This window comes from Erithacus rubecula, assembly GCF_903797595.1.
Source record: "Erithacus rubecula genome assembly, chromosome: 18".
Taxonomy (NCBI): domain Eukaryota; kingdom Metazoa; phylum Chordata; class Aves; order Passeriformes; family Muscicapidae; genus Erithacus; species Erithacus rubecula.
In genome coordinates, this window is record NC_136670.1 from 5,748,337 (window position 1) to 5,770,915 (window position 22,579).

Genomic DNA, 22,579 nt, shown 5'->3' on the forward strand with positions numbered 1-22,579 from the left:
GGAGACGCGGGGCTGTGCCGGCCTGGCGCCCGGCGCTGCCGAGCGCAGCGAGTCTGGAGCCTCTGCGGGGAGGAGCGCCAGCCTGGCTGTGCCTGCACCTGCCCCCTGCGTGGGGAAGGACCCGCAGGGATGGTCTCGGCCAACTCTGGTGGTTTCCGAGGGGGTTAAGCGGCTCCTCGAGGGCTCCCCTCCACCACTTTGAGATTGGGGGGCAGGGGAAGCCCTGGCGCGGCCTCAGCCTGGGCGGTTCCCTGCAGGGCTCGGCTGTGCCCGAGGATGCTGCGAGGACTGTGCCTGTCCCCAGGTGACTTTTACTTCCCAGCTGTTGCCGAGGCTGGCGGCTCTCCCTCGCTGCTCATCTCCTTTCCGGAGGGCAGCGTCTGTCTGCGGGTGCGGAGCCATCCGGGAGCGCCCCCGGGGCAAGGGAACGGCGGCCACAGCACGGCAGCGCCCGCGGTGACGGTCCCGTGGCGCTCACACCATCTCCCATTCTCCCCGTGATGATTGGAGTGTGGTGATGATGTGCCCCAGTAGGAAATATGCATAAAAATTATAACAACGTGTGATTGTCACTTAGCAGCTACTCTGCCTTGTTGATTACCCACTTGCTCAAATCTAAGGTCCTCGTGCAATGATAACTTGGAGCTGACAGTGTGATTCACTATTTGTAAAGAATAAGGAGTTGCTTTATATCTCTCTTTTTTTCCCCCTCTTGCTAATTACTGGCATCACATAAAACCAGAAAGTCAGCATGCCCAGGAAAAAAAAAAAAAAAAAAAAGTCATATTTACATAATATTGTTGGTTTGTTGTTGTTTTTTTTTTTTTTTTTTAACACTGGGCAACTCCTTGCAACAAAGTACTGGTAAGTAATAACAGTTTAGATGCATTTTGGAAGTGATCAGCCAAATTAAAGGAAAAACCATCCAGCCAGAGCTGTTAATTACCCTACACCTAAGTAGGGAACTCCCTGTGCTCCCTGAAAAGTCATGAAGCCTGGCCCTTTTTCTTGAGCAATTTCCCAGCCTAAGGCAGCACATGCAACACATTTATGCTGCACTCGGGTATGGGTCACTCCAGCTGGTCCCACAAAGTATTGGCTGACACAGGAACAGTGCAGTAATGTCTCAACACCCCCGGGGAAGCAGCCAGGATGAGGAGCATTCCCTGGCTTCTGTTGCGTATCTCGCAACAGAATTTCCCCATGTGAATTTCTCTTTCCCCGTGGTTACCACGGCTGTGCTGATGCAGGGACAGGGACAGGGACAGGGACAGTGCTTTCCTGGCCTGCAGCTACTGATGGTGGCAAGGGGCCTGTGGCCAGCTTTGTGCCCAACTCCTCTTGGTCAGGCCTGCAGGAACTGAGCACAGTGGGCTGTAAAGTGGCCTCATGTTGGTGGTACTTCCTTCACTCCTGTGGAGCAGCACTGGGGGAGCAGCTGCTGTTCTCTGCTCAGCCCATTTGTGTGGGAAGTCCCCACTGTGCTCATGGCTGGTGGTTCCATGTCAGGAGCAGCCCAGCCCTGCTCAGGCCAGCTGTGTCTGTGCTGGCTCTCTCTGCAGAGCCTGAGTTGCTCACCATCATTACCTGCTGCACCAGGAGCCCTTCTCTGCCCAGGTCTGTGCTGTCTGTTCTGCCCTGGGCACAGGAACCATCCCTGGGCTCCATTTGCTCCTGCATGGCACAAGGAACACACTGGCTTTGCATTGCTCTCCATCCTGCAATCCACTGTGAGCCCTCATCCCCCTGTTTTCTCCCAATGACACACACACCCACTGCTTGGTTAGATCAGTGTTATTTCTCTGTGCCATTGTTAAGTGCTTGTCTGGACAGAACCTTTGTCAGTAAGGCAGGGGGAACTGGGATCCTGAGGGATGGCTTTCTGGGAATGGTGGGGCTGTGGGATGCTGAGCATTTTGGGGAGAGGGGTGAAGCAGGGAGTGTTAGCAGCAAAGCCTGAAGTTAATTTTGGGAGCTTACAATACCCCTTTCCTTCTCCTTTGGCTGCCAGGAGAGCACGTGGAGGGAGAGGAGGGGAAAACCATCTCTCCCCTCTGGCAGGGCAGCAGTCCAGGATGGGGTTTACTGAGCACCAGCAGCTTTCCTTCTTCTGGGCTGGCAAGTCCGTTCAGAGGAGGCTGGGAGCAGGGCAAAGCTGCCTGCTAGCTTCTCACCACCTGCTCTTTGGGACTGTCCTCCTGCAGGTCCTCCTCATCCGACTGCACCACGGGGGTCTCGGCCCCCTCCTCGCTGGTGTCCAGGCTGTTCAGGTCCGTGGAGGCAGAGGATGTGGAGGAAATGCGAGATTTGCTCTCAGCTGTGTTGGGCACTTGCAGGGTGATCTCCTCTGGGCACTGGCTGGCATCTGCTCCTGGAGGAGAGAGCAGTATGAGAACGAAAAAGGCTTTTGGAGGTTTATTGCTGCCTAAGCTTTATGGATGGCCCCACCAAGACTCACTCCTCAGTGGGCTGTGCATTCCTGACAGCTCCCCATGTGGCTACTCCAGCCATTCCCTACCCCACACCCCCAGCTTGGCTCAGGGCAGTTGCTGCACATTCCTTCCCAGTTTTGGCAGTGGAGCCTCTTCCATCTTGCCTGAAACACGGCTCAGAGCCATGCTGCGTGAGGCTGTTGGCTGCAACAGGGGAGGAGACTTTTCATTTGACCTCACTACAGTGTGAGAGTGGGGAGGAATGTGCTGGCACCCCATGCTTTCCCTGCACACCCTCCCTGATGAGGTTCTGCAGCCTTCCTGCTCAGCACAATGGTTCTGCAGTATGGTGGGGGCCCTGGGAGTTGTGACAAGGCACTGGCTGCTCCAGAGAAGCTTTGGGACAAGGGAATTTGACTCAGACTCTGAAAGTGCCTGGGCTCTTCTGTCTTCTGCAGCACAAGGTATTTACAGGGGTCTGTGTGTCTGGGCTGTGGAGGTGGATACTGATGTGCAACAGCCCAGTATGAGGTTCCTCCAGCTTCAGAGAGCCAGCACCACTGTCTGCCTTTGGGTGGGTGAGGATCTGCCCACAGGGTGGATGGGGCTGAGGAATGAGTCTGTGTGGACACTGGGGGCAGGAAGGGCTTCCAGCCTGGCCCACAAAGGGCTTGGGACTGCACATACCTGGCAGAGACCCAGCAATGCTGCTCTCCTCTGTCCCACAGCTAAGAAACACATCCACAGTGTCCTGGTCTGACAGGTCCAGCACATCCATCTGTTCCAGCATGTCCACGTTCACCTCCATGGAGGAAATGCTGCCTAAGGGGGCTGCAGAGACAGAGGCCAGTGAAAAGGTGAGTGATAATGCCAGGCAAAGGGCACCATCAGCTCTGTGCAGATAGGAACAGGACCCTGAGGTGGGAGACCAGCCTTGCCACAAGGAACTGAATTCTACTTGCTGGTAAGAGGTCCCAGGAAAATCATGTTTCCTTAAAACATCCCTCTGGAAGCCCCTGCTGTGTCACTGCAGTCCTTGTCCCTGCTCCAAAATGCAGCCTGCCCAAAGCCAGACTCTACAGGGTGCCAGCCTGGGTACCCATGTGCTTTCAGTTAAAGTGTGTGAGTAATCCACTGCACACCCACACACAGCCAGTGTGGTCCCATCTTGGTTCAGGACATGCAGGTCTGTTTAGACTGGGGATGTCCCAGCAATCTCCAACCCCTGTGTCATTGCCCCTGGTGCAGCTCCAGCCCCGTGCTGGTGCCCACAGCACGTACATCTCCTGTGCTCTATCTGCAGGTGAGACATTGGGAAGAAGAAATCCACGTCATGCTGGAAAACCTCCTCAAAGAACTTCTGCCGGTCCCGTAGCTTGAGCTGCTGCTGCTGCTGCGTTTGCTCTGAATCCAGGTTCCGCTGGGCCTGCTCCATGTCAGCTGGGGAGGAAAAGAGAGGACAGTTGGAGCAGGCAGGGCTGTCTGAGCCCTTCTGCCTGTCCCAGCTCACACTGCATGGTTGTGCTGGATGGTTGGTGGTTCCCTTCTGCTCTGCTTTACCAGCATACGTTGATTTAGTCACCATGAATAGATGTCACACACCAGCACTTGCTGTGCTGGAGCTTCAGATCCCTCTCCTGGGGTGCAGGGCAGCCAGGAACAGGGAGCTCCTATGCTGTGCTCACAGCTGCTGAAGGGAATTATGGAGGGGGAAAGGGAGCTGGTAGAGATCAGCTGCGGTTTGCACACTTTCAAGTTTCGGTTTCCCTGCTACCAGAGTGCTGTCTGTGAATGCTAACGAGCAGGGGAACTCCCAGGGTCAAGAGCTGGCCTTAGTGCTCCGGGCTTTCTGGGCTCAAAGGTGTATAAGGAATAAAAGGAAGCAGCAACCCTGTCTCCCCTGCCCGTGCACAGCCCTGCCCGTGCACACCCCCGCCACCACTGTCACTATAAATGCAGCCGCGCCCACGCTCGCAGCTCCCGCTCACATTCCCGCTCACATCCCGCTCACAGCCAGCTTGGCTTCTGCCTGCACAAACATTTTCATTCCTGTAATTCCTCACGCAGTTCACCGCTGGTGCCTGTGTCCCCAGCTCACAGGAGGGAGTGATGGGAGCCCTTGGGCTGTGTTTGAAGGAGCTTGTTGCTGCATTTCTGGTCTTGGTAACTTCCTTTTGGGCTCGGTACCCAAAATAGCAAGGACCCAAGTGGCATAGAGAGGCTGTGGCTGGTGGCCCCAGCTGTTCCCAGGCTGGTGTTTGACCTCAACCATTCCACATTTCCTCTCTGCTGCACTTGGCCCAACCAGCACAAGGAAAATGTGATTATTGGAGCAGGCAATGTAATAACCAAGGAAACCAAACAAACATCCTGTGCTCTGCCTGAGCACAGCCCAAACCCTCTGCTCCTTCAGGCTAGGAGAAGGGAATGGAGGGAGCAGCATCCCCACCCTGTCTGGCAGGAACAGGGGCAGGGGCGAGGGCAGCAGGGGAGCTGGCTGCCAGCAGCATGGAGCAGCACAGGAGCCACGTAGGAGAAAAGTGGTGAGCCTGGTGAGATGTCATGGAGGTCAATGTCACATCTTCCTGAGAGCTCTTCCAGATGCTTCTCTGCATCCCGTTTCTAGGGCATCCTTCAGTGAAACCCCATCATCTGCAGGTGCCTGCCCCGACGGGCTGGGCTGTGCTGGCAGCACCACGTGGGGATGCACTGTGACTCAGGGCGACTCACCACACACTCTCTGGATGAGGCTCTGGTCCTCTTCTGGCTGCTCAGAGTCCTCCTGCAATGCCCGGGGCAGCAGGCCAGGCTGCCTGCAGGGGTCTGTTCCTTGGTGTGTCTGACCAAAGCACTGCTCTGTGCCTGCTCTGGTGCTGAGGCTCAGTGCAGGGCCCAGGATGGTGGTGCCAGTGAACCTTTCCTCCCAGGAAAGCAAGCACCAGGTGGCTGCAGCCCGGTGCCACTGAGGTACAGCAAAAACCTCTGGCCTCTTTGTGCATCTGCACAACAGAATGGAGCCAGGGACAAGGAGGGGGTGATCAAGGCACCGATTATGGAGCTGTGTCCCTTTGGCAGCTGGCTGTCCCAGGCAGAGCTGTGCTCCCCAGCCCAGCTGTGCCGAACCCATGGCAAACTGCCGGAGTTCACCACACGAGGAGAGCCCATCGGGCTCAGCTGTAGGGAGGCTGGGCTCAGGGCAGAGGCTGTGCTGGCTCCAGAGTTCAGGGTGACAGAGCAGCTCTCCGCGGGACGTCTTGCCAAAGGGATCTCACTGTGGAGGTAAGGACCGGTCCCAAGCCTTCTGCAGTGCAAATACAGAATAAAGCAGAATGCTCTCAGGTGCTGTTCCGAGTGCCATGAATGCGGCTGATGGGGCTGTTAATGCTCTCCCCGGCACGTGACCGATACTCACAGTAAGTGTGCTTGGGGAGAGTGATGACGGCTGCTGGTGGCAGCATTCCTGTGGGCGCCCGGGTTTCTCTCGAGGGAGAAATTAGCAGGACCTGTTTATGAACTTGTTTTCGAGCTCTGGTCGGGGAGTTGGGCACGAGCACTGAGATCCCATTATGTAAGGAACGCCGGCAGCGGGAGACAGCAGCTGGGGCCGTGCTTGGCCCTGCCTGACCCGTGACCGCGGTGAGAGCCGGGGATGGAGCCTTCCCCCCTCTGGGGGCTCTTCCGGGCCCAGGGCGAGCGAACAGCCCTGCAGTGTGTGGCTGCCCCTCGGCAACCCCCGCCGCGGAAAGAAAGGAGCGCGGCGTTCCCTGCCGCGGCCCTTCCCCATGTGACGGCCGGTCACACTCCGTGGCTGTCAGTCGAGGGGATTGTCTCATCCTGCTGGCATGTTCCCACCGCGGGACACGTTCGCACACACAATGCGGCCCCTGTGCACCGTGGGGGATCTGTCGGTACCTGCTGGTGGCCTGGCTTTTATTACTATTGTCATGGTTATTCCTCCAGCGCGCTCAGCCAAGGGGCTGGAGGCTGATCAGCATTCAGAGCCAGGCTCTGCCCCGCTGGCTGAACCGCCCAGCGCGGCTGCGGCGGCTCCGAGCGCCCCGCTGCCTTCAGATCCTTCCGGCTCTCACGGCTTGGAGAGGAGCCGGGGCCAACACTGCTGCAGAGTTTGGGCGGGCAGGACAGGGCAGGATCCCCCACAGGAAGAGCAGGCAGGGATTTCCTTCGCACCTGCAGCCAGGCAGATGGGCACAGGGTGGGCTGGGGGCGAGAACGATGGTGCCTTGGTCCCTCTGCCCTGCCAGGGCGCACCGAGGAGCCGCCACCCCTCGCGTTGTGTGGGCTCGTGGCCACGCTGGGGTGGGGAAAGGCGTGGGAGGGTTGGCTGAGAGGCAAAGCTCTGTCAGCTCTCCCATCCACACCTTTGCCAAAGCAGCCTTGGGAGAGGAGCAGCTCCTGGGATGCATTTTGGATGGGGCAGGGGACCAGACAGGGCTGGAGGGTGCTGGGAGTACCAGCTCAGGGTACTCGGAATGTACTTTTCATCCCTCATGTCTGATGGGATCCCGGCACACGCCCCTCTGTGCCGGTAAATAGGAGGGGTGTGTTTGGGTTGGGAGAAGGGTTGTTAGTGAAGGCACAAGGCCAAGAGAGGATGGGAATGGACTTTTCTTGAGGCCACAGCTCTGCAATATCTTGCATGTATTTCGGGGGATTTAAAGAAGGTCCTGATAAAATAATATGGGCTGTGGAAAGGAGCAGCAGGTGCTGGAGAGGTGAGCAGAGTTTTAGTAGGAGGTTGCTCCAAGCACGGGTCAGTTCTCTGATGAATGAAAGGGCTGGAGTAAACTGGCTTTTGCTCTTCTCCCTGAGCCTTCCTGGAGCCCAAACCCTTGTCTCTGCTCCTCCAGAGAAGCCAAATATGCCCCTCTGCCCCCAACTTGCCAGAATGAGCCTTCCCCCCCACCAGGTCTGCGAGGAGATGGATGGGGGGCAATGCAGCTCCTCAGCTGCCTCAGCATCATCTGGGAGGCTGTGCAGAGATGGCAAAGCCTTTCCCTGTCACCCTGCCCCAGCACAACCCCTGTGGAGCAAGGATAACTCCCAAGGGCTTTCAGCTACTTCAGCCTTGGGAGAAGCGGCTGGCGGGGAGAGCTGGGAATGCCCCAGAGAATCACACAGGGTCAGGCCATGCAGAGATGGGATGCTCAGACTCCGGCTGCCCGAGTGTTAATGCCCTGCACAGTTCTCCATCGGCACGTCTGACCTCGTGTCGCAGCACAGCAAAAAATAACCATAGTCCTGATGAGAGGAAATGCACCAGGCGAGTGCGAGGGAGGCAGTGGTTTGGCAAGGGAAAAAGCAGGGAGGGGGGGAATGGAGAGAAAGGACATGGCACCTCGTAACCCCTGTGTGTGCCGTGGTTTCATCGCCTGCACTCCTCCGAGCGATCTCCAAATCCCCTGCGTCTCAGCACTAAAAATATCCTTCCCTGCCGCCCGGAGCTCTTCCCCGGCAGAGGCTGTGTCATAAGACCCTGCTATTTGCGGGGCCCTGCTTCCTTTCACGCGAGGAGAAGCATGAGAACGGGGCAGCGCGGTGCCCGAGGCACGGCAGGCACGACCCGGGCACGGTGTCTGGCACGCTGCTCCTCTACAAGCCCCGGTGCCCCGACTGCCACTCGCCCGGCCGCTCGCCACTGAGTTTGCTCTGCTCAGCATCCTCAGCCCTGCGGGCACGGGGGGCTCCGCTCATTCCGGGATTCACGGGGCTCTGAGGGCGGCCGATGCCACTCCAAAACCAGCCCGTGACCCAACAGGTTCCCGAGCTCTGCCGCTTCCCAAGCAGGTGTTCCTCAAACCCCGCTGTTTCCCGAGCATCCCCGTCCCAGGCACGGAGCTCCCCGGGCAGCCGGGCAGCGGGGCCGGCAGCAGGTTGGTGCAGCGAGGGGGCGGCCGGGGCTGGAGGCTCGGGGGGCGGCATGCGGGGCACAGCCGCTTTCCCATGGGCATCAGGTGAGCGCTGCGGGGAGCACGGAGGGGATGTGGCACCCGCGCCCTGCCCGCCCGCCCGGTGCGGTGCCCCGCTCCCATTCCGCCGAGCCCACCCCGCGGCCGGCACTTACCGGGCAGCCGCCGGCTGCGGCTCTGCGCCCCGGGCCCCGACATGCGGCTGCTGTGACCGAACCGGGCCGGGCCGGGCCGGGCCGGGCGGGGGACGGGGATCGGTGCGGGCCCCCCGCCGCCGCCGCTCTCCCAAGGCGCGCTGCGGGGCGGCGCTCGGCGCGGCACGGGGCGGGACCGGCGCGCCCATCACCGCCGCACCGCGGCCGCGCCTCCCGCCGCTGCCCCGCGGGGTCCCGCACCGCTGCTGCCCAGAGTTCGGGGTCTCCGCTTCACAGAGAGAAGCAGACCCGTGAAGGGTCCCCGGCCTCCATGGAGAGATGGGTTCCCGTGCGCGCTACCCGGTTCTGTGCGGTGCCGGGACCCACGGAGTGTCCCCATGCAGGGTCCCTGCGCAGTCCCTCCCCAGCAGAACCGCCCCAAGCGGAGATCAGCGCCCGCAGTGGTGGGTGCAGGTGCCCTGCCCCGGCAGGAGCTGTGCCCCGCCTGGCAGGAGGTGGGCAGGGGGAATCGGGGGAGGCAGGGGCTCTGCTTGGGCGGGGAGAACAGTTACCATTCATGCTTGCTTTTTCTTTGCTTATATCCTAAAAATGCCCAGCTCACGCATTCCCCCGGGAGAGAGGACAGCATGATATATTGAGGGATATATTGATATATCTCAGTCCTGGCCTGGTGAGACCCCTATCCCCAGGAGACCCCACTCTGGGGTGCTTTCCCCCACGTCCAGCCCTGCACATCAGGGCTGCTCCTTGGCAGAGCCAGAGACTTGGCCGCCGCCTCCTTCCTGTGTCTCAGCAGGGTGAGTCAGTGCCTCGCCGTGCCCAGCGCCAGCTCTGCCCGGAGCCTGGTCACCGCCAAGCCGGAATGGGGGACATCCACTGCGCCCTTTGCTGTAGCTGGCAGGGAGTTTCCAGTGTCTGTGGTGTGTTCCGCCTGTCCCGTCCTCACTGTGTTCCTCTCACTGTCTGCATAACAAAAGATAACTGGGTATTGTTTGTGTCCCGGCTCTATTTTGACTACTGTTGTTTTGCTGTCCCCTCTGTGTCTCCTGGGACCTCCTGCTGCCGAAAACCGACTTTGTGCTGGATACCCGGAGGCTGCACCCTGCGGCTGGCTTCAGCTTTCTCGGTGGTTTTGAATTTTGCCCACATAAATGTTCAACCCCATCCATAAGCACTCCCAGTCCTTCCTGCCTGATATTTGTGGGATGCAAGCACTGCGGTTTGGGGGGAGCAAGCTGGTGTAACACGAGTGGGGGCTTATGGTCTCTGAGCACCTGCATGGCCAAATCTCTTCTGGGTACCTGCATGGCCAAATCTCTGCTGGGTACCTGCATGGCCAAATCTCTGCCGGCTACCTGCCGGCGTGGGCTTGTTCAGAGCTCCGTGTGGAGTCCGGGCAGCATCGGCACTGCCCCTGCTGCCCCCTGCCCTGCCCTGGCTGACCCTGCCTCTGGAGGGGCGAGCAGGCAGGGCCGGGGAATTAGCTCAGGTCTCTGCTATGTGACACGTCTGTGTCTTTTGGCACCAGCCGCTGCTGCGAGGCGTGGAGGCTGTTTGTGCGCACACGGGTTTCCGGAGCACCCCGAGGTCCCCAGAGTCGCTGCATCCCCAATCCCTGCTGCGGGGACGGCACATGTGGGTGCTGCCCGCGAGGAGTGACACGTTCCCAGGCCCCTCACTGTCGTGTCCCCTTCATCCTGCCTTGCCGGGAGGGCGATGGAAAAGCACTGATATCATCGGCACCGAGCCTGACTCATCCTGGCTCTTCAGCACAAGCCGTGCCGCTCAGCGGGGCACACATTTTATTCCAATTAAACCATTGTAGGCAAGCCAGCTCTACATAATGATTTTTTTTTTTTTTTCACTCGTAGCAAAGCGTGCCTGCCCCGGGCCAAAAGGTGAGAGGGGACAGAAGTGGCGCTGGAGTCAGTGAAGAGTCTCCACTTCTGGTACGGAGCCCTAAGAATAAGTCTTGCCAGAAACCTGCAGGGTCTGTCTCGGCTGCCGCAGCATCCCTGCCTCCCTTGTGCCTCCAGTACAAGCTCACAGCTCCGTCTTGTGTCAACAGCCCTCGCCCTTACCGCGAATGCCCAGGTCACGAGCCCAGGGTGGAATGTCACCTCTTCTCTCCACGACACAGAGTCTGACTTCTGCCAAAAGACCTCAGGTGGGGGCAGCATCTAAGTGTCCCTGTCATTGTGAGAAAATGTAAGGTGACTTGTTCCTCCTGTCCTTCCTGCTCAGGGTTTTTCTCGTTTATTAGAGGTTCGGGAGGTGAGTCAGGGAGCTGCGGGGTGAAGATGGAGCTGGGGAGGAATCAGCAGCTAAGGGAAAGGAAAACCAGTTCCAGGCTCAGGTGAATCACTTGCTGGTAAAAATACCTCGTATTCTCTGGGAGGCGTGCGTGGATGGGGCTGGGAGTTAGCTGCAGCTTAACTCCATCAGAAAATTGTGGAGTCGAGAGAAAAAGCAAGGCAAGGCAAGGCTGCTTTTCCAGTAAATGAGGCGATACATTGCAAAGGAGCAGCCTGCAGCAGGCAAAGCTCCAGCAACCCGTGGTCCTGTGGCTCCCTTAAAAGGGGCGATTTTTGCCTGGGACAGCGGGGAGACAGAAAAGCCATAAACACCCTCAAAGGAATGTGGCTGCTGAGAAATAAGAATCTCTGCAGGCGAGATGAGGTGGGGGGAGCCTGGATGGGGTTTGCAGCACCACTCCATGCCTGGAGCCAGCGGGTTCCTTGGCCATGCCCTGTCCCGAGGGAAGGGCCTCTGTCCCTGTGTGGTGCTGGGGGAGGCTCTTGCCAAGCCCCGGGGGTGTCATGTCCCCACATCCTCGGGCCCCATGCCATACAGACATCCCTGCTTGCCAGCTGCTGGCACGGGAGCAGGTAGAGCTGGGAGGTCTTGTGCAAGCAGCAGGACACCAGCCTTGGCCAAAGAAGGAGCAGACAGAGCTGGTAAAGGGTGCCTGTCCCAGCGGAATTTCCTGTTCATCATATCCCACTTTACAGGCTGAGCTATTCTGCACAGACTTTGCCCTTAGTGCCATGGAGCAGCCCTGTGTCCTGGGGCATTGTGCAGGTTCTTGGGAAGAGCCCTTGGGGATGGCATGTCCCTGTAGGTAGTTGTGGGCATATGGTGGCACCTCTGGGCCAGGCTCTCCCCTGAATGTCCCAGGCTGGTGGCAAATAGAATGTGCATCAGTCAGTAGCCTGACTGAAATGACCATGCTGCTTGCTTTTCTTCCAGGACTGATGAAGATGCAGCATGTGGCACTCCTCTGTAAATAAATGTTGTAGTTCATTGCTTTTGTTGATATTTTGTAAAGAAATTGTCTTTGGTTTTCACACCCCAGCTCTTTTTGCATTCGATTTGGATACATGCAGTGCTTGCAGAGTTGTGGTTTCCAATTGCTCTGGGCTCCTGGGGCTGGAGGTGTCTGGGTGTGGGGGTGCAGCTGGCCCAGGGATGAGGGTACCCATGCACAGAGGGGTCCCACTGATGATCCTGGTACTAGTAGTGTTCATGGGCTAGTGCAAAGCAGTGTCCCCAAGAGCAAAGCTGTCACCAGCAAAGAGAGGGGTCTGACATGATCAGTCTTCACAGCAATGCTGCCAAAGAAGGCAGGAAACTTTCTGCTCCCCTTCCTGCTGGAGCCAAAGGGATTCCTGGAGCAAGAGCAGGGATCAGGCTACAGACATGAAAAATCCCAACTGATGGCATAAAGGCCATGCAGCCTTGGGAATTGCAGGAACCAGGGTCTGAGCAGAAGGTTTTAGAGTTGTAGGTGCTGATGTTTAAGGCTTTGACCCTTCAAACACTCTGGGCTTTGCTTCCCACCCCTCACTGTGCTCTCCTGTGCTGCTCAAGAGACTCAAGCCAAGCAAAGACATCCTCACCCTGCCCAGAGTCCTGCTGCTGGCAGCAGGCACTGTCCCACGTCCCCGACTCGCGTCACGCCTGGAATGGGCAGCAGAGGCTGTGGTGGGCAGGGGGTGGGAGCGTTTGGGGTGAGGATGCCGGTACCGGGGCGCTGGTGCCTGGAGGCGGGTGCAGAGCGCGGGCAGCGGTGGGTGCTGGCAGAGTCCCGGCGAGATGCGCTGCAGGGAGCTGCGGGCTGCGGGATCCCGGCGCTGCGGGGTGGGGGCAGGGGGTGCCCTGGACGCTCGTTACTCTCAGCCCAGCCCCCTCCTTAATTAGCCGCGGCCGAAGCCGCTCATTAGCGGCGACTGGGGACGGGTGCCCTCCCCGCGGAGGCGGGAGGGAGGGGAGCGCTGCCGGCCCCGGCGGTGCGGGCACCGGCACCGGCATCGGCAGCGGGAGCGGGGCTGCAGCCCGAGCCCGGCGGAGGGATGGGGCAGCGGCGGGGCCCGGCCGTGCTGCTCCTCGCCCTGGGTGAGGGGATGCCCGGGCGGGGGTCGGGGCAGGGGGTCCGGGCGGTGTCTGTGGAGTCCGCGGGGAGGGGGCGATGCGATCAGGTGTTCCCTTCTTCCCTCCCTCTCTCTCCCCCTTGGTCCGGGCGGGTCCGCGCGGTTCCTCCGGCGGGTCCCCCCGGCGGTCGCTGTCCCCGCCCCGGGCCGGGGGTGCCGGTGTGGGATGGCAGCCGGGACTGTCTGCGCTCAGCTCGCCCCGTGCCCGCCGGGCTCTGGGCAGACCCCGACACCGCCGGGCACAGCCGGGGGGCGGCGGGGGCTCGAGGCCGTCCCCCGAGCCGGGGCACCCCGGGGCGGAGGTGGGCTCTGTGCCGGTGCTCACCTCGCCCCCGGTGCTGGCAGGGCACCTGGCCGGGCTGCTGGCAGCCGGACCCGCCTGCGCCGGCGCTTACCGGGGCCTCTCGGACTGCGTCCTCAAGCTGGGGGACAGCATGGCCACGTACGAGCAGGAGGAGGGCATCGAGCTGCAGGGCCTGCACCGAGTCTGCCGGTGAGTACGGTGCATGGCCAGGCTGGCTTTTGGCATTGCCTCTGTCTGAAGTCTCCTGCCCTCCTGAGTGTGCCTGCACACACACGTGTGCTCCACACCTCACTCCAGTTTCACATAGACCCAGTGAGCTTTGTTTCTCCATCCATCCATCCATCCATCCATCCATCCATCCATCCATCCATCCATCCATCCATCTCCTACCTGTCTCCCACTGGAGTTTGTATCCCTGGTCCCTGGCAGCAGTTCCAGCCTGCAGCACTGGTCCCACCAGACCCTGCATGCCTGCAGCCAGGAGGAGAGGGGCTGGAGGGAGCTGACCCACTCTGCACCCCAGGAAAATCTCCCCTGCACCCCAAGTACTCTCCCCACCTGCCCAGCACTGCCAGGAGCAGCCAACATCGGGCACCACATGCTGTCCAGAACAAGCTTTATTCCTCCCTGTCTAGACCCTTCATCTTTGGATTTGTCCCAGCCCTGGTTTGCCCGAGTTTGTAGCGATGCCCTAAGATGATGATATTGGGAGGATGTTAGCTGTAACAGAACTGGAGAAGAGCTGGGTAATGAGGGGTGGTGTTGGGCATGTTTGGAGGAAGGTCCACTTAAAAAGCAGATGAGCAGAAGCCACAAGGTGGATGTAAAATGTTTGCAGAGATAAATGGAGGCAGCTTTGTGTCTCCAGAGTGAGCTGTGCTGAGTGGACAGGAGTTAGAAGGAAATACAGACAGCAATGAAGGGAAAACTCATGTGCCTGGAGGCGATAGAAACCTGGCAGAGCAAGGTGGAGGGCTGAGTGCCCTGGGGTCACAATTTCTGGAAACCACCCTGCAGGCTGTGACCTGCTCTGTATTCCCCCTTCTCCAGGAGACAGCCTGAATCAGGATGAACAGCCTCTTTGGGGACTGCCTGTGGGTGGGTTGAAATGGGAACTACTCTGGTTTGGACAGAATTGACACTTTTGGTTTGTTTCTTTGTTTTTAAAGGAGGCTTCTTGGTATTAGAAAACACTCAAATAGACAGCCCAGCCCATGCTGCTGCTGGAGGAGCAATTCTTTTGCTGAAGCTCATGTGAAATGTGTGAGCTGAGTTTTTCTTACAGCTCAGAGGCACAGACCATCGCTGAACAGGTCCTGGGATCTTACCTGGCAAGGAACCTGATGATTTCCCAGCTTCCAGGAAATATATCTGAATTATGCTCAGCCTTATCCACTGCTTGCATTTCTTGCCATGGTCCCCTCTCCAGGAGGTTGGGTGAGGGATGGGCAGGGAGCAGGAACTGCTGTGGGGGCTGGTGGTGTCTCAGCTCAGTGTGCAGCACTGCCCCAGAGCTGGCTGGGCAAGGTGCTTGCCAACAGCCTGCCTGAGCAGATGGGGGCTGTGAAGGGTGAAACGCTGGGAATTGCCATCCCAGCTGAAAGCAGATCTAGGCTGAAGCTGCCATTCCCCTTCACCTTCCCGAGCTTGTCTTGCCTGAAGACATGGGTCAGGTTTAACTCTTACCTGTCAGAGCTGCCTGCTGCTGCAGACTGGGAGTGAGTGCTGGAGGTTGCCAGGGTTGGCACCAGCTTTTCTCATTATCTGAGGACGTTTATTCTGCCACAGTGACTCAGTTTAATGAACTCCCTCACAGCTGGCGTTCTGACGTAAGTCTGGGTCTAAGTAAGCAGAGTGCTCAAGTTTGCCTGCCTGCACAAAGTGTCATCTCCAGCACAGTGCACTCACACAGCACCCTGCAGTCCTTTTCGGGTGCACAGTGTCCCCTCTCAGCCAGCTGGGCTGCATCCCCTTCCTGATGGGTGGTGTGTGTGCCTGGTGTGTTGGCAGACACAGGGAAGGTGTCAGAGCAATTGCTCCTGTCCTCCAGACTCCTGTCTTCCAGCTTGCAGGGAGCTGGGCAAGGTGCCCAGCCCACGTGGGACAAGACACCAGAGCAACTCCTGCTTTATTCCTGCAGCACCACGGGTTAGCTTTGCCTGTTTTGTCTTTTTCCTCTTGTACTCCCCAAAAGCCTCTTTCCACTAAACAGCTTCTACTTGTGAAAGTAATACCCAGCATATAAATGGAGATGATTCTAATGAGAACACAGTGAATAACTCCTCCTGCCCCTGCCCGTACCTCAGGAAAAGCTGTGACAGCCTGTGGGAGCTCTTGTCCTTCTCCGTGCTTTGTGCTTCCATTTGCCCTTGACTCTGCTTGGAGAAAGCTCTGAGAAAGTGATGAATGAGATGTGCTGGGTCTTTGTTTGCAGCCACTGTGAGATACTCAGGGAAACATTTGTTGATGGAAAATAATGGATTTTATTGACTTCAAGAGAAAAGTGGGAGGGGGTGGGGTGGGGAAGGAATAAATAATTTCAGTGTTTTGAGGCTTGGAGTTTTAGCCAAGAAGCTCTGGCATATAATGGAGGGGATGAATAATCTGGGCAACTTGTGCAGTACATGAGGGGTGTTGCTGCTCAGAGGGCAGGCTCAGGGCAGCAAGGCTCTGCCTGGCATCCAGTGCAGTGGGAGTGCAAAGGGACTGACAGTGTGTTGTCTCTCTGGCTGCAGGTATTGGGATGAATTCCACACCTGTGCCCTGACAGTGCTCTGGGAGTGCCAGAAGGAAGCAGCAGCTGTCTGGGAGATGCTGAGAAGGGAGTCCCGAAAAACCAAATTCCAAGGCAGCTTGTTTGACCTCTGCAGCCCCAGCATGGCCCAAAGCTTTGCCTGGACCCATGTTCCCAACATTTCCATCCTCAGCATCCCCCTCATCGTCACTTGGCTGAACTTATAAACTGCAGCTCTCTGAGTATCCCAACAAAAGTGGTGGCAGTGTGTGGTGTGGCATCTTTCAGATCTGTTTTCCAAACCTTTGAGGAATACACTGTGTGGGGCTCAGAAACTCCTGGCTCTGTTCTGCACCTGTGAGACGTGGAAGAGCTTGGCAGCATCTCCAGGCTGTTGGCATTTCTCTGTAATTTGGAATAACTCCTGTCCCCTTCTGCCTCAAGGCACAGGCACAGATCTGGCTGTTGGGAGACTTGGGAACTTGTAAATATAGGGCACAGGATTTGGGGAGAAATGATAAATTCTAGAAAAAGGATGAATGCTGGACACTTCTGCACTCTTCTATGGCAACTGGAAGGAAACCTGTTTACTTTGCTGATTCTCTCAACCAGATCAACTCCCCAAGATTTTAATTTGGGCACTCAAAACAAGATGAGTATTTTTCCCACTGCTTCATGAGGATGGTGTCTGTCCTGTCACAAGCTGAAAGGAGACCTTACTGCCCTGTACTGGCCTTTCTTCTTTGAGGATATGTTAAAACCCCTGCTGAACAATAATCACAGTTGCATGACTTCTCTTGCACACATCTGAATTCCTGAGTAACTTCTGTGTTATGTGTAAATCCCTTTTCTGAGGACAGAGGTGAAAAATATCTGGGGGGAGGAGTATCAAGCTAAGAGGACAAAAGGGATTTGTAGCAACTATTCTGCTTTAAAGCTTACCCCAAGGTACCTGGAAGCAGCTGTGGGTAGAAGTGTGTAATTCCAGAGAATTAAAGTTTGTTATAGAGCCAACAGCATGGCAGAAGTTATTTGTCCTGGCTCTTGCTCAACAGCACAGTCTCCTCTTGTCTCCTTTATGGCTCAGTGTTGTCAGTTTTGCAGCTTCAGTACATGCATGGAAGTATTTGGAACAGAGAGGTGTTTGCAAGTGATTTCTGAGTATGTAGGAGAAACATGACAATAATCTGTGTTAGCCCAAGGCAGTCTGTGTTTTCAGGATGCTGATGGATCTCTGTGCCCTGCCTGGCTGCACAGGGTCATGGGGTGTGTGCTCACAGTGTGAGCAGGGAAACCAGGGCCCTGCTAGCTCCCAAAGATCCCTCCAGATGCATTCCAGGCAAGCTTCTAGAGCAAAGGATCTTTTTCCTAACAGTGGTGTTGGGTCATGCTGCCTTCCCCTGGCACGCACGTGTTTCTCCTCTTACATTCACTATCAACACTCTGCCCCTGCAGCAGCAGCAGGAGATAATGAAGAAATTGGAGCAAATTCCAAGAAATAAGCCAGGGCAGAGCAGCTGGTGTTCAGACAGCCCTTCTGTGCTCAAGTTGTTACTTATGTATTCAGTACTCAGCATCTGGGGCACAAAGCCTTAGGGTGAGCAGTGGAGAAATGGTAAATCAGAGCAGGGTAAAACCTGGAGTGAACCACTCAGGTCTTAATTTTCTTCTTCTTCCTCTAAACCAAGAGCACTGTTTGCTGTTTGATCCTGCTCCCCGCTCCCCTGTTACCTCTTGTGGCTGGCGAACACTGAAGCAGAGGAAAATCACATACAACCAAGATTTGAGTATTTTGGCTCAAAGTCCTGTACCTATTCTTTGTTTAGAACTGCTATTTAATGCATTTAGGAAAAGAAGCTAGCACAGCCCCCATAAAATCCCACAACCCTTGCCTTCTCTTTGGATTTGGCAATTCCTCTCTCAATTTTCTACGTTGAAACAGCTTTGGGGAAAAGGAAGGTAAAATTATCAGATCTGCAAGAAATGTTTTTGCAAAACCATGGATGCAAATGGCTGACTGCCACTGTCTCTGAGAAGAGCAGGTCTTGGGACATATCTTCCCTGGAAGGAAATCCCTCAACTATTGCACACAAAAAAAACCCCCCAAAGATTCATTAAGAAACAAAGACCATCTGCCACTGTTCTGGTATGGGGAGCAGTTTTTTTTTTTTAAGCCAAAGGTGCTTCTAAATCTGACTGAAAGCATGTGAGAGAAAACTAGGTCTCACAGTATGGGAGTGATGAGTTTCCTCAATCAGTATTTCATTTTTAGCAGAACTTCCTCTATGACTAGGACAATTACAGTAGAAGTCCTTAAAAAAAATAAAAAAGAAAAAAGTGACACACAGATTCATTTCTTGTAGGCAGTCAGCAGCCTTTCAGAAAGATTTCTGATCCTACAGCACACTTCATGCTGATGCAGTGCAGCTCCTGGGATGTCCTGCAGCCTCAGTGTTAAAGCCCCATTTGTCATGGATCCTTCTCCTGGCTTTGCTGTGAGTTTCTCCAGATACAAAGATGTCCCAAAATTTCACTCCCCACCCCCCCACAAGGAAGCTGCTGAAGTGATTACAGCATATCTTGTGTATTAAAAAAGAAATGGGTTAAGAATTCCTTAGTTCAAGGTTTTCACCTTTGTTCTTACAGGGGAACAAAGGTGGCAGCTCTGTTAATACAGACCCACAGCAACTCTGGGAGCAGCTGGAAGAACGTGGCTTTGTCTCCTTGTTCTCAAATTCACTGTAATTAATCTTTGGCTCCCACTTGCCTCAAGAATAGTCCTGAACACAAGAGTTCACACCATGCTTTGGTGTGGTATTAATCCTTAAAGTAACCTGCAAACCTTCCCTGTCCCTGCAGGACTGGGATGTTCTTTCTCAAGAATAGCACCAAGAAGCAGCAGAGGACAAAATGACCCTGAAGGACTCTTAAAACATGACTAACAGCTTAGCAGTGCTTGTTACCCTGAGGCAGCACTGCCCTCTGCTCCACGCCCCAATCCCAACCACAGGCACACGCCCTGCTCCTTTCTGAGGGAGATACTGGCACCTACTGGAGACCAGTTTATATCCAGGCTGATGTTACTGGGAGAAAGGCAAGTATCCTTGTATATGAAAAATGAGCAGGTTTTGAGGAGGAATGGAATGTCTTGCTGCAGGGGCAGCCCTAGGAAGTGACCTCAGGGTGGCCCTCCAGGCTGGCTCCTGCCCAGACAAACACTTGTGTAATTTCATCTTTCTGAAAGGCTTCTGCTGTTTGAAACTCTGCTTACAGGGGCTTTGGTCAGGAAGGGCTCCTGGTGAAATCCCCCAATATAGAAAGTGCTGGTTACATTTTTTTAGACAGTAATCCTCCTCTGGAGACCGGCTGAGTATGTACAGCAGCAGGATGTCATCCTGCCCCAATTTACAGTGTCTGAGTGTGAGAGTAGGGATTGTAATACAGCTCAGCTCCCCAGTAATAAAAATCAAAAGAACAGCTTCAGAGAGTTTATCAGTCTCACATCATCCCACCACTTTCCAACAAACTCAATTAAAAAACAATTTATGCAAATTAAATCTTACAAACATTTACATACAAAAGGAAGTTACTGCAGCAAGATTCTGCACAGGAGAAAAATCTCTCTAGACCTGGCTTTGCCCTTGTTTGGGATTGCACAACATGGCCACTCCTCAGCAGAAACCAGGCAGGACTTGGGGCTGCTTCCTTGGGCTGATGGATCTGGAGGTACCACCCAGCTCTGGACCCTCAGCAATCAGGGGATGACCCTGCCTGTTTAAAGGGCCTCTAAATACGTGAGAAATAACAGCAGTCTCTTACTTAACATTGTTTCTACCAGGCCAGATCTGTTGCTGGACTGTTGAAGCTGATGGGAAAGCCCATCCAAGGGGGAACAGCATCATGGCTCCAGGACCCTTCTGCAGGTTTCCCCAGGGCAGCTCTAGGCTCAGGCTGGACATGTGGAGATCCTGGACTGCTGACACTCCCTCTGAAGTGGGATTATGCCAGCTGACTCCCCAAGACAGCACTCAAGGATGCCTTCCTTTCAGAGCAGAGGTATGAAATGTTTATTGTAGGAAATTTTATGTGCCCCAGACAGTGGACACCTCACAGCCAAGTGTTCTCTGGCTGCAAACTTCTGTTGCCATGATACAGACACTTGTGGTATTTCCTGAAGTGCTCAACTTCCCAGGAGAGCCGTAACACTCACAGCAACATTATATTTTTATTATTACAAAAGATTTCTTCAGCAAACTGCTGTCTGTCACCTCTGTGTATCAAACATGGAAACAGCAAACAAACCCATCTAACGTTACAGGTTATTTAGTGTCTCAGCTGGTGATTCAGGTAAGTACAACTATTTTCTTTCTCCCCATCCATTCATTTCCTTGACTCTTCTCCCAGGTAAAGCCCAAACAAGTCACAGATTGGAAGCAGCAGCTCCCAGCCCCACTGCTCACTGTGCCAGCTCTGGCAAGAAGAGCTGATCATTGTTACCCATTCAGGACACTCCCACATAGTTCAATTCCAAATGCTCCTCACGCACCAAGTTTTGCTACCTGGCTTTTAACAGTCTCATGAGTGAAGAGGGCACGCTCTCCATACAGTCAGATTAATACTTTGTGTTAACAAAATAAACATCTGCTCCTCCCCCGTTGTCAGCCGATGCCAGAGGAGATGTTCACACTCATGCAGTCACCGAGGTCCAAAAAAAAAAAAAAAATCATAAAGTCTAAACAGACCTGCTGTGCTTCTTCGGGGATGATTCTGAGGCATTGGATGCATTGTGCTGGGAACAATGACAGAACGCAGCATGTCGTTGCCAGAGGCAGTCTATACTATACGTTGGATTTGGGGGCGGAGTTGAGCGGGATCTCCCGCAGCTCTATTCTCATGCACAAGTACTCCCCGATGGCCGCCATCAGCGCCGTGCACACGATGTGCACCAGCCACCACGTCAGCGTCGAGGGGAAGCGCGAGTTGTAGATCCAGCAGCCCAGCAGGTGGAAGAAGTGAACGGTGACGGTGAAATCCAGGCACTGCTTCCCCCGCCGGATGAAGTACAGCAAGCCCAGAGCGCTGCAAAGTGAAGACAGGAGGTTAATGAACTCCACCAGACCTATGGAAAAGGTGGTGCAGCAACAGCTATCAGCAGTTGGCACTGCTGGTTATGTAGGGGTTTTAAAATTCTTCAAGTGTTTTAAGAATAGGTTGTTTCTGACCTCTCCCTTTTAAAACCTTACTATTGCTTTTGAACTATATGACAGCAGGAAAATGAGATTTTAATGCAGAGAATAGGCAGGAATTTATAGACTATCACCTCTAGTAATCTCTGTGCAGTGGCAAAATACATTTGTGTTTATAGATCAGTGTTGGCTGAGATTTATTCATTCTAACTTTTAGCAGAATCTCCCACGAAAGCAAATTTCATTCACAGCTGGGAAACTGAGGCAGTGAAGTGAAATTACTTTCACAGGTTCTAGAAAGCCAAGAGTCAGCAGTTCCCCAATGCCTTCATAAAACATCCTTAGAAGACACAGGGATTTTGGGAGATGTTTGGAGAGAGGCAGTACATCACAGTGAATTTTTTTTACAGCTTAATGGTATAAAAAGACAAGATACAGGTGCTCCAGCTAGCTGCAGACTTACCAGGTGAGAGCATTGAGGATGAAAGCCATCATGGAGAGCCTCCCCGGCGGGGTTGAGAAGCCTAAAATCTACATGGGACTATTAGTAGGAACCCGCGGCACAACTCGCAGCCCGAATCTCCCGTGGCACAGCCCTGCATGGACCAGGATCTACAGGAGGAGCTGGACATGTCTGTCTGTCTGTCTGGGGGCACCTATGGGAAAGGGAAAGGTCTGGTTCTTGTTTAGGGGAACCACCTAAACTGGGGGTGGAGGGTATCCATACTGGGGTTATTTCTAGGAGTAGGGGAGTTGTCTTTACACCAAGAGGACCTACACAAGGTGTCTCCATAAGGGGGTACCACCTACAGAGCGAGGTGCTCTCTCTCCACAGGGATAGCACTTGTACAGGACACCTGTCTCTATGGGGGCTGTCTCCCACCTCTTCTGAGGGAGGGCTTTACCTCCACACTGGGGCACCCACACAAGGCTCTGTGTACTGGGGCTGCTGCAGGGGGCAGGGAGCTCTGAGCCCACGCCGGGGTGCTCCCAGGGCGGGGGCTGTCCCTAACACCGGGGTCTGTCTCCCTCAGCAAGGTCCCCCCGCTGCAGGGGCCTGCGCCCACGGCGGCTTCCCGGGGCGCGCCCTCACCTCGTCGCTGAAGACTTGCTGAAGGGAAGGCCCGGTGCTGCCCAGGGTGCCGAGGAGGGCGAGCCAGAGCCCGAGCGAGCTGTAGTATCCCGCCTGCAGCAGCACCATCTGCGCCACGATCAGCGCGGGGTCCCACACGTAGCTGCGGAACTGCGCCGCCATCGCCCGCCCGCCGCCCGCGACGGAAGTGCCGCCGCCGCCGCGCCACAGCGCCCCCTGCCGCGCGGGAGGACCGGTGAACCCCTGAGCCGCGCCCGCTGCCCCGGCCCCGCTGGATCCCGATCCAGATTCTGCTGAGTCCCGGCCCCGCTGGATCCC

The 22,579-nt window shown here is 55.7% G+C and overlaps 3 protein-coding genes across 6 annotated transcripts; 1 reads left to right on the top strand and 2 right to left on the bottom strand.

The window, feature by feature from the left end:
• Positions 1 to 1,776: 1,776 nt before the first annotated feature.
• On the bottom strand, positions 1,777 to 9,207 carry DBNDD2 (dysbindin domain containing 2). 3 transcript variants are annotated; one of them, XM_079321926.1, is made up of 4 exons: positions 9,066 to 9,207; positions 3,714 to 3,872; positions 3,120 to 3,263; positions 1,777 to 2,371 (listed from the first exon to the last, which is right to left on the bottom strand). In XM_079321926.1, the coding sequence occupies exons 1-4, from the start codon at positions 9,070 to 9,072 to the stop codon at positions 2,163 to 2,165; spliced, it is 519 nt and encodes a 172-aa protein (XP_079178052.1). In that variant the 5' UTR covers positions 9,073 to 9,207; the 3' UTR covers positions 1,777 to 2,162. The 3 variants fall into 3 exon arrangements, with proteins under 3 accessions (XP_079178052.1, XP_079178051.1, XP_079178050.1); XM_079321925.1 differs by lacking the exon at positions 9,066 to 9,207 and adding an exon at positions 8,515 to 8,900; XM_079321924.1 differs by lacking the exon at positions 9,066 to 9,207 and adding an exon at positions 7,789 to 8,279.
• Positions 9,208 to 12,743: 3,536 nt separating this feature from the next.
• On the top strand, positions 12,744 to 18,803 carry LOC306809914 (neuritin-like). Its single transcript, XM_079321826.1, has 3 exons — positions 12,744 to 12,909; positions 13,290 to 13,437; positions 15,984 to 18,803. The coding sequence occupies exons 1-3, from the start codon at positions 12,867 to 12,869 to the stop codon at positions 16,207 to 16,209; spliced, it is 417 nt and encodes a 138-aa protein (XP_079177952.1). The 5' UTR covers positions 12,744 to 12,866; the 3' UTR covers positions 16,210 to 18,803.
• Positions 18,804 to 19,457: 654 nt separating this feature from the next.
• Positions 19,458 to 22,509, bottom strand: SYS1 (SYS1 golgi trafficking protein). Of its 2 annotated transcripts, XM_079321824.1 has the most exons (3): positions 22,262 to 22,496; positions 21,632 to 21,699; positions 19,458 to 21,061 (listed from the first exon to the last, which is right to left on the bottom strand). In XM_079321824.1, exons 1-3 carry the CDS (start codon positions 22,421 to 22,423, stop codon positions 20,821 to 20,823), a joined length of 471 nt encoding a protein of 156 aa, XP_079177950.1. In that variant the 5' UTR covers positions 22,424 to 22,496; the 3' UTR covers positions 19,458 to 20,820. The 2 variants fall into 2 exon arrangements, with proteins under 2 accessions (XP_079177950.1, XP_079177951.1); XM_079321825.1 differs by lacking the exon at positions 21,632 to 21,699 and having other exon boundaries at positions 22,262 to 22,509.
• Between the last annotated feature and the right edge of the window lie 70 nt (positions 22,510 to 22,579).